The sequence below is a fragment of the Quercus lobata genome, chromosome 2 (assembly GCF_001633185.2).
Source record: "Quercus lobata isolate SW786 chromosome 2, ValleyOak3.0 Primary Assembly, whole genome shotgun sequence".
In the NCBI taxonomy this organism is placed as follows: Eukaryota; Viridiplantae; Streptophyta; class Magnoliopsida; order Fagales; family Fagaceae; genus Quercus; species Quercus lobata.
In genome coordinates, this window is record NC_044905.1 from 33,383,408 (window position 1) to 33,393,801 (window position 10,394).

The following is a 10,394-nucleotide window of genomic DNA, read 5'->3' on the forward strand; positions in this document are numbered from 1 at the left end:
AGCGCTATAAACTTTTTTTATAAATTATTGATGTAATAAGTGGTTACTAGTAAGTAAGAAAATGACATGAGTGATGGGTCCATGTGCGAACCAATATGAATTTGCTACCAAAACAGTTTGTAAAAATGTTGAAAAAAAAGTTTGTGAATATAGTATTATTCTTAAAAGAATTAATGATATTATTTAAAGGGAAAAAATGTAATTTTATAGAACAAAATTGCTAAAATTAGTACACACATACGTCTATGTGTGTGTGTATATATATATATATATATATAAATTTAGGGGGGGCCATTGCTCCCCCTAGTCCAAAGCTAGCTACGTTCCTGTATATATATATATATATATATATGAGTTAGGTTCAAGTTATACCTGGTGTAACTTAAAGTAATGTTACACCACTCAATATTTTTTAATTGGATTCGAATATTGACAAATCTACAATTAGATTACACTATCTTCTTCATATATTCTCTATACTTGTAAAATTTTAAGGTGATCAAAGATTAATAGCTATGCCATTAATCAATTATTAAAATTCAAGTTTTTGTAGTTTAAAATAATGCATAAAAGATGAGTTTATGGATCAAATGGTAAATAACATTCAATTGATATAAAAATTGGCATGCATGTTAAGAACATATAGAATATATAATTCAACGATTAAATTTTCAAATTATTAATTCAATAACAAGTTATTAGGTGGTGTAACATTGCTTAGAATTACACTAGGTGTAAATTGAACCAGATCCTATATGTGTGTGTGTCTATATATATATATATATATAAGTTGCAACTGAACATATGGAAACAAACAAGGGTGCAGAACATAATTTCCACCAAGTGGTAAAATGCAATCTAAACGGTATGCTAATGCTATGAGTGTAATATTGCAGCAGAGACATTCAATGAGCAAAAAGAAGAAGAATTCCGGAACTAAGGAGTGAAAGTATTACCATAGAACAATTTTTTTCCATTGTTTGTAAGAAAGAGGTTGACTTTTGATAAGGCGATTCATCTAGCCTAATGGAAATACAGTTGTGTAAATCAATATAGTACTTCTTTGGCAACTAAACATTTAAACATGACGTTACTCCCAAAAAAGAAGAAGACATTTAAACAATATTAGACCTACTTTTCAAATCTTCATCCTCTTCTTTATGGAATTTCCATACAGAAGCCAATATACCATCAGAAGTCGAAGATTTCTCAACTCTTTGGACCTGCACTAACAACATGAGCACTGTCATAATCATAAAGAATAATGTTAGGAAAAGTGAAACTCATACTTCCCATTTTGATCAACAAAGAAAACGTTGTATCTTACTCTTTGCCTAGGCTTGCTTTTTTGGATCTTCACAGTCTTTAGTTCGTTAGGTCTGTTATATAAATATTCCTTTAACTGCTCATCCTTCATGGTATCCATCATTTCAACCTGTCAAATAAAGCAAAGAATTTGGTATGCATTAGAATCATGGTGTATTTGGATGACAGGATCTAGGAACATGGATTTGGATTTGGGTGATTAAAATCCAAATATCTTGTTTTGATAGTTTAAAAAGGGTCAAGAATTTGGATTTGATAAATCTATCAAGGATTTTAAACCTTCAAATCATTGAATTTGAAATAACTTCTAAACCTATAAAATTTTAGAAATCCATTAAGACACAGTAATTAGTACTTCAATATTTATAGATTTGGAATAAAGACATTCAAATCTATTACTTTAAAATTTAAATCTAAATCCAAATTTAAGTATTCAAACGCTACTTTAGTCTCACTCTCTCTCAACCTAAAATAAGAGTTATAGAAAAATTTTAATTGGGTGAAAATAATGGATGATAGATTGATAGGTACCACAAGACAAAGAAGTATGGTTTCATGGTATCTACTCATTCATCATTATTATCTTATGGCAAATTTGTCTGGTGTTCTAGTGCACTAAACGCAACTCAAACCCTTATTGCATAAGCATTGTGCACCAAATTCTAGTATAATGAAAATGAAATTGAGAAATTATTTCAATGTTTATTTGCAATATTTTTTTTCCATGCCAACTTTTTCACCCATACTTTAATGCCTAAATATAAACGATTAGAAGGAGGAGGTTTTGATTATTTCTTCCCCAATTCAAAGCAATTGAAAATCAAAAAATAAAAATAAAAATACTAGTACATTCCTCCTCCTTCCCCACCTAAACAAGAGATGGACATTCTTTGTCAGTAAAAATGATGTATCACTAATCTCTCTGATGTTAATTTCTCATATTTACAATTTAATTATCAAGAAAAAATAGTTACTTTATTTTATTTCTTTCTTGCTTTCTTTAATTTGGCTAACAACTTTAAAAATAAGAAAGCAAAAAAAAAAAAAAAAAAGGATGAGAATTGAAGGAACCTACCCATAATCTAAGATCTTCTATTTCTTTTTGCAGGACTTTTTCTTCATTATCTGCAAGGCTTTTCTTCTCCTGCCATGAAACAGCCTTAGGCTGTACTGCTACCTTCTTGTGCTGGTTTCCTTCTCTAATACTAGACATTGATTCATTCTAATCCTCTTTTACTCCAAAAAAAAAAAAAAAAAAATCATTCTAATCCTCAATGAAGTATAAATCAAAATATGGGGGCTATGCAAAAAATGCATAGAAATGAGAGACATTTAAATGTAACGGCTGGTCGAATACACGTCACGATGGATAAGAAAGGCGTTACATAATTGATACAAAAGTACAAACGTTAGGAGTCAAATCAACATATCCAATTCCAAAGCTTTTTTTTTTTTTTTGATGAGAATTCCAAAGCAAAAGGGATCTTAAAAAAAGAATTCCAAAGCAATTTACATACATACAAAAAAGAAAAAGAAAAAAAAAAAAAGAGCAAGTATATTTTAATGGGTCATGCTAACGAGTGTCCACTCGTTAACAATCTATTTTAGAAAAGTTTTAATATCATTTTTATGGGAAATGAAAAAAACTGTCAAAATATTAATTTTTTTTTCCCATAAAAACTTTTTTAACTGAATTTATAACCAGTGCCCTAAGGGCACTCATTAGTTTTTCCCTATTTTTATATAGAAAAGGTGGATATGATGAATTTGAGATATTTCTCTCATTTATTTTATTTTATTTTTTAAGAATACTAAGTATTTTTAACACACAGAAAGGGGGATAAAGTTTTTTAAAGAAACTTATAGTGATGTATGTCCAAAAGGATCCCTCTCCTCTTAATATTTCCAATTTATTTTACCAACTGATTTCAACAAACTTTCCAAAATGATAAGAATGACTTTTAATGTTATATAATGCCATGGGTTAATAGATGTAAATGTAATTTGTTAAATTCGTATACAGCTATATACTTTTTATATTACCATTGTTGTATTATGTAATCATAACTATTTGATTTAATATAATTATGGCATTACAATATGATTTCTATAAGCCTATGACCGTTATTGTGCTTGTAATTTTTATCAGTCAAAACAATTAAGAGAAGAAAGTTCCATAAAAAATAAATAAATAAATAAAAAGAGAGAAGAAAGTTATTTCTAATATTTATTCCCATTATCATGAATTTTAAGTGGGATTCTTTGGTCTATATATGGCCTATATGTACGAAAGACTCAAAATTTAGAAGATAATAGAAAGAGGACGTAGGGCTGATTTTATCTTCTCACCATTACATGCAGCAACAAATATTCAGGAGCGGCTTAATGCATTTGGGAGCCTAAGGCAAAAATTGGTTATCTTGTTTCATATATAAAATTACTATTAGTCAACATGAACCACGAAGAAATTTTTTTTTTTTTTTTAAAGTTTATAAACACAAAAAATTTTGACAAAACTTTTTACATTGTTGATGTGGCAGATTGATAGTAGCGAGTAAAAAAGTGATGTCAGTGGTGAATCTAGTTGAAAACTAGTAAAAGTTTACTAACTTGACTATTGTGAAAAATGTTGTGAATTTTTTTGTGAATTGCTTTTTTTCTTTTCTTTTTTCTTTTAGAAGTGCTACATTCATAATATTTTTCATGAAAAATCTTAGGAGTTAAGTTGCTTCTTGTTTTCTAGTTAAACCTACCACTAAAATTATTTTTTTTGTTGTCAATAACAACCTTTAACAATCTGCTATTAAGATTTTTTGTAAAAATGTTGTAGACATAACATTTCTTTCTCTTTTTTATTTGTTTTTCATTTGATAAGAAAATATTATTTTATTTATTGGTTAATATTTTGGCTTAATTAATACTATTGGTAGGGGTCTTTTTTTCACTTGGGGCCTTAGGCGGCCGCATCAATGGCTTATACCATTGAACCGGCCTTGCAAATATTTGCATTATATTTTCCTCTTCTTCTATGATAATATATATATATATATATATATATATATATATATCTCTACTATATTATATTTTTGGGTAAGCAAAGTATTATTTTGAGAGCTTCTAATCCTACAAGCTGTGTAGGCTTGTAAGGATAATCAGCAAGGTGGCTATGGTTGTTGTATCCTAGGGGCGACACGCAAAATGTTGTTAGTCTACTACACTAGAAATCCCGTAGACAGTTTGTATAATCTTAAGATAGTGACTTGGTCCATGCCTCAACTCTGCCATCTAAAAAATCATGAATTAACTATAAAATTATTTATCATGTTATGAGATAATTTTAAAGCATCATCGAGATAATATCTCTTAACTGTTCTCAAAGTTTATGGTAAATTCTAATTTATGTGATATGTTATTATTTAAATGAAATTTTGAAGATTTTTTATTTATCAATTATTGTTCTTAGGAACAACAACTTGTTTTTTAGTTTATTTGATATACTGAGTTTGTGACTTTATGTGGCTAATATGTATAAGCCTATGACTTGTAAGTCTTAGAGTTAAAGAGTTACTAGTATCTAAGAGCATTAGTGTCAGTATGTGTAAAATCTTGCAAAATAGAAAAAGTTACTCATTTTACACATTTTGAGCAAAAAAACACCCATATCAGTGTGTGTAAAATTGTGCATTGTTACAGTAACCGTGCATATATGCACGGTTACTGTAGCTCTTCTATTTATTATTGTATATTTTTTTCTCTCTCCTCTCTCTTGCCTTGTCAGACTCTCTCTCACCCATTCTTCAATGCCAAGAAGAAGAAGAAGCCGACCATCACAACAACCTAACATCGCTAACCACCACCACTACAACCCAGTACCGCCAACCACCACCACAACAACACGGACACACCACAAAATCATCAAAATCATTCTAAATTTAGATCCAAATTCATCAACCCATTTACAAATTCATATAAATAATCAAACCGAAATTGAAAAAAGAAGAAGGAGAAGAAGAAGAAGCTGAAGAAGAGGAAAGAAAAACCCAGACCAAAATTTTGCTTTCTCCACCCTAAAATCACTGCCCTTAATCAAACCCAATCCAAAATCATCATCTATAATAAAAGTATAAAACCCAAATTGTAAAAGAAGAAGAGGAAAGAAAAAGATTCTCAAAAAAAAAAAAAAAAAAAAAAAAGGAGAAGAAAGAGAGGCGGAGATAGAGATAAGGACAAGAAGAAGTAGAAGGAGTGTATTCAGACTCTCGGATAAAAAAGAAGTGTTAGGTGGGGGTAGGTGGGAAATAATAGAAAAAGTGAGGAAAATATTATTTTAATAAAACAGTGTGTATAATAGATAAACTGACGTGGGTGTTTTGTAAAAATGATAGTGTAAAATAGAAAAAGTAATTTTTTTTTTTGTGTAAAATAAACGGAATCTTTTAGACATACTGATGCGGTTGCTCTAAGAGACGTTTCAAACTTTCGGTTTGCACTTTGCACCTTTTGTATAAAGGAAAAACAAAACAAAAATAATAAATATAGCACAATGGTCAGTAGGCATGTAACATGTTTTTGAACTATAAAAATACAACCATACAGGTGTAACATAAACTATTAAAAGGAAAAGTTTATCTCCAAACTAATTTGAATAAAAATTCTTCAAACTTCTCTTATATATTTTTATTGAATGTGAATTTTGAAAATCTAATTGTTGGAATACATGTTCTTTATGTTCTTACCACATACGTAAAATTTCGTTCAAATCGGAAGTTATTTACTATTCGATCAATAAACTTATTTTTTATGCATAATTTTAGATTACAAAACTTGAAAATTAAAATTTTGATTGATGATATAACTATTGATCTTTAATTTTTTTGAAATTTTGCAAGTATGGAGGATACAATAAGAACATGTAAACCAACAGTTGGATTTTCAAAATTCACATCCAATAAAGAGATATAAAGAGAATTTGAAGGATTTCTCCAAACTAATTTGGAAAGAAACCTTGTCCCTATTAAAAAAAACAAAAATGTAACTAGCACTAACTATTCAATAAATGGTGTAGCTATAATTAACTATTCAATATGGGGTGGCTCTATTCCTTTCTTTTAGTGTTTTTTTTTTTTTTTTTGGACTAATTTTTGGTACAATAGAACTATGAAATATGGAAATAATGAAACTTTTTTTTTTTTTTTGATATGTAGATCATGAGTAAGTCAACTACAATATTAGATTTTTTCAAAAGAAAAAATCCAAATAATTTAGAAGTCATAACTGATGATGCAAGGTTGCCAACCTCTAGCATTGATGTCCCAATTTTTGAAAATTTTCAAACAAAAGTTCCAAATGTTACAAATGACGAAAGTGAAACAAGTATAGGTTTTATGCTTAATCCTAGATAGCGTAAGCAAATATGAGATTATGATGCTAAGGAATGGGATGAAATTCAACGGGCTCACATTAATCTTGGTCCATACCAACCCGAACTAGATGAGTACAAGAAAAATAAATTTGGAAGTCATTCTCATAGATTTCAACATTCATGGTTTGCAATTGTCTCATTTCGTCCATGGCTTGAATGTTTACTAAGTAAGCTGCCTTTTGTCTACCATGCTTTCTTTTTAATAAGCCAATTGATAATTCTGAGAATCATGTATTCACTAAGGATAGATTTAAGAATTGGAAGAAAGTTAATGATAGAATCAATTGTGCCTTTTTGAGTCATATGGGGAAAGAACCTAACTCTTTTCATAGAGCTTCAGAGCAGGCATGGTGGATTTGATGAACCAATCAATTGTGGTTAAAGGCCTCAATTGATGCTATCAAAGTGCTTGCATTTCAAGGCCTTGCTTTTAGAGTTTGGGATGAAAGTCTGATTCAATTAATCGTGAAACTTTTCTTGAAATATTGGATTTGGTGGTATCATATGATGAATATGTTGTAGAAGAGATAGAGAAAGCTCCCAAAAATACCTCTTACAAATCACAAAATCCAAGAAGAAATCTTAAATGTATTTTCAAACAAGGTGAAGAAGGTAATTCATGAAGAAATTGATGATGTGAAGTTTTGCCTAATTGTTCATGAAGTTTGTGATGACTTAATGAAGGAACAAATGGCTATTGTTATAAGATTTGTACACAAAGATGGTTTTGTTCAAGAACATTTTTTTTTTTGGGTAATTCACGCCCCTGATGCTACATCATAGTCTAGATATTCAAGATATTTGAGGGCAAGGATATGATAGTGCAAGAAATGTGCAAGGCGAATGAAATGGATTAAAAGCTTTGGTTTCAAATGATTATCCAAGTACTTACTACATTCATTGTTTTGCACATTGCTTGTAATTAGCATTAGTGGCAGCATCAAAAGAAGTTATTTTGGTTCGAAGTTTTTTTAATAGATTATCTTCTATTGTTGTTGGTGTTTCATGCAAGCATACAGAGCAACCAAAAAAAAAAAATGCTTATGTTGATCAAATTGCATATATGGTTGAAATTGGTGAGCTTGAAATTGAAAGAGGACTTAAACAGATTAGCACATTACAACGGATCAGAGATACTCGTTAGGGTTTTCACTTGAGATCGATTTCTAGCTTGGTAAAGATATTTAGTCCAACATGTGAAATTTTACTTATGATCATCAAGGAAGAAAATACTACTTCCCAACAAGAAGCAGCATACTCATCTTATAATGTTATGATTTTTTTTTTTGTTTTGAATTTGTGTTTATTTTGCATCTCATGAAAGAAATTATAGAGATCACTGATGCAATTTGTCAAGCTTTGTAGTATCAGTCTCAAGACATTTTAAATGCCATGTATATTGTTTCATTTACTAAAGCACTTATTCAAAAATTTAGAGATGATAAATGGGATATTTTACTTACCATTGTGACATCATTTTGTGAGACATGCAACATAGATGTCCCAGATATGAATGCTCGTTATGTTGAGAGAGCAAGTCTAGCTCATCATCAACAAGATGATTTCACAATTAAGCATCATTATCGGGTAGATTTTTTTATGCTACAATAGATTCTAGATTCTATATTACGGGAATTAAATCATCGGTTTAGTAAGCATGCGGTGGAATTGTTTTGTCTTAGTTCAGCTCTTGATCCTAAAGAGGCACATGAGTCTTTTAGAAGTAAGGACATTTTGTTGTTGGTAAGCAAATTTATCTGAAAGACTTCACAGATCAAAAAATGACACTTTTAAGGGTAGAAGTTGAACATTATGAGCATAATGTAGTTCAACATCCAGATTTCAAAAAGCTATCAAGCGTTTCTGAGTTGTACCAATGGTTGGTAAAAACCCAAAAATCATTATTTTACCCATATGTTTATAAAGTGATTACACTTGTGCTTACTCTTCTAGTTTCTACTGCAACTAGAGAGAGAGCATTTTCAGCCATGAATATTGTCAAGAATAGGCTTTGCAACAAGATGGAAGATGATTTTCTAATAAACTCTATGATTTTGTAAATTGAAAAGGAGATTGCTGCAAAATTTGGTACAAAATCAATCATATATGACATTAGAAAACACTTATTTTGTATGTTATACTTTGTTAATGATTTTATAATATGGAATGTTTAAGAAACATTTATTTTGTATGTTGCATTTGTTGATGTTTTTTGAATATGAAATAGACGTTAGTTTTTATTTTCATAACCTTTTTTTTTTGTGCTTGTTTCAAGCTCCCCCCCCCCCCCCCACCTCAAGTTCAAATCCTGGTTCCATCCCAATAAAGGCCCTGGTTCCATCCCAATAAAAGCCCTAAGCATGTTCTTATTACTGCTGCTTTTCTTCACTTGGCATATTATAGGCTTTATCTTTACTAAAATAGCCACTAGTTGGATTACATCATGTTCAATATGACTTGGGCTAGTCTCATAAAAAAAATAAAATAAAATAAGGACTTAAGCTATGAAGTGTTTGATAAAGGATAGTACAAATTTTCATCCTATTATACTCTAAAATAAAATAAAATAAACTTTCCTTCCTTTATTATGATTGCGGAAAGAAGAATCTTCACAATAATGCATTAATATTAATTAGTTAGAATCTCTCAATTCTCCCCCTTTTGGAAAAATACTTATTCATAAAGGACAAACAGAATTGCGGAAAGAATCTCTGTTTTTTCTTTGTCATTTTCCTTTATAGAATTTTCTTCCTTTCCTCTTTCATTTGCTAGCCAATTTAGTCATGCCACTAAAGAAGAGAGTTGCTCTACATGCAACCTAGGCTGAGGATAAGAACCCCAAACTCAACATGAGCAAGTCTTGGTGCATAGCGAAGGGTCAAGATCAATTTTGAGGGGTTACAGATGCAAGAATGTTGCCACCCAAACATGTTACAAAGTTTCCTTGATTGCGAACTCATTCCTTAGGGCCTGTTTGGATTGAGGGGGAGGAAGGGGGAGTGGAGGGGAGTAAAGTAGAGTTGGTTGAAAATAAGCTAATTTTGGGCCAAATCTACTTTACTCTACTCCTCCTCTCTCCCCTCCAATCCAAACGGACCATTAGAGTCTTCTATCTCGTGACCTCTTAAAATAAAGCTTGTTGTGTGAACTCTCTAATGATACATGACTCGTGTGAATCTGAAATCGTTGGAGACAGTCAAACATCATCGATCGACATAGAGCTACTCTCATACCCCAATATTTGATTGAGTTGCAAGCGATGTCATATTTATAGTCTTTTAGGTCTAAGTGTTTGGGGGATTGCGAGCGTTGCTATATCAAGCTTTTCAAGTGTGCACAATTTGGGGAGGTGTCAAGTTTTGAATAGTAGATAATAAAGTGGGTGTCTATAATAGGTAAACGTGTATTATGTTTCCGCTCACCATATATCTTCTCCTATAATAGGTCCATGTGAAAATCAACAATTACTTGCCCGGTTGTGAAAAATATTGTATTTGTAGCATTACAAAATACATGTGCTCTCAAATGAAAAACCCATAGTAAAATAAGTGTCTAAAAGATAAAATTTAAAATTTTTAGAGGCAAAAACGAAATATTGAGAAGCTGGTCAGCCTAGTGATTTTTTTCAGTTTCCACAAAAGTCTCA

The 10,394-nt window shown here is 30.6% G+C and overlaps 1 protein-coding gene across 1 annotated transcript; it reads right to left on the minus strand.

Moving 5' to 3' along the window:
* Positions 1–1,115: 1,115 nt before the first annotated feature.
* Positions 1,116–2,713, minus strand: LOC115963349. The gene is made up of 3 exons (XM_031082318.1): positions 2,402–2,713; positions 1,328–1,435; positions 1,116–1,223 (listed from the first exon to the last, which is right to left on the minus strand). Exons 1-3 carry the CDS (start codon positions 2,537–2,539, stop codon positions 1,116–1,118), a joined length of 354 nt encoding a protein of 117 aa, XP_030938178.1. The 5' UTR covers positions 2,540–2,713.
* Between the last annotated feature and the right edge of the window lie 7,681 nt (positions 2,714–10,394).

Excerpts from the sequence above, each read along its gene's own strand:
- LOC115963349 (XM_031082318.1), bottom strand. The coding sequence starts at position 2,539 with ATGTCTAGTATTAGAGAAGGAAACCAGCACAAGAAGGTAGCAGTACAG. Across the intron at positions 1,436-2,401 it reads TAGAAGATCTTAGATTATGG|GTTGAAATGATGGATACCAT; the intron begins GTAGGTTCCTTC and ends TTTATTTGACAG. Across the intron at positions 1,224-1,327 it reads AAAGCAAGCCTAGGCAAAGA|GTCCAAAGAGTTGAGAAATC; the intron begins GTAAGATACAAC and ends TTGTTAGTGCAG.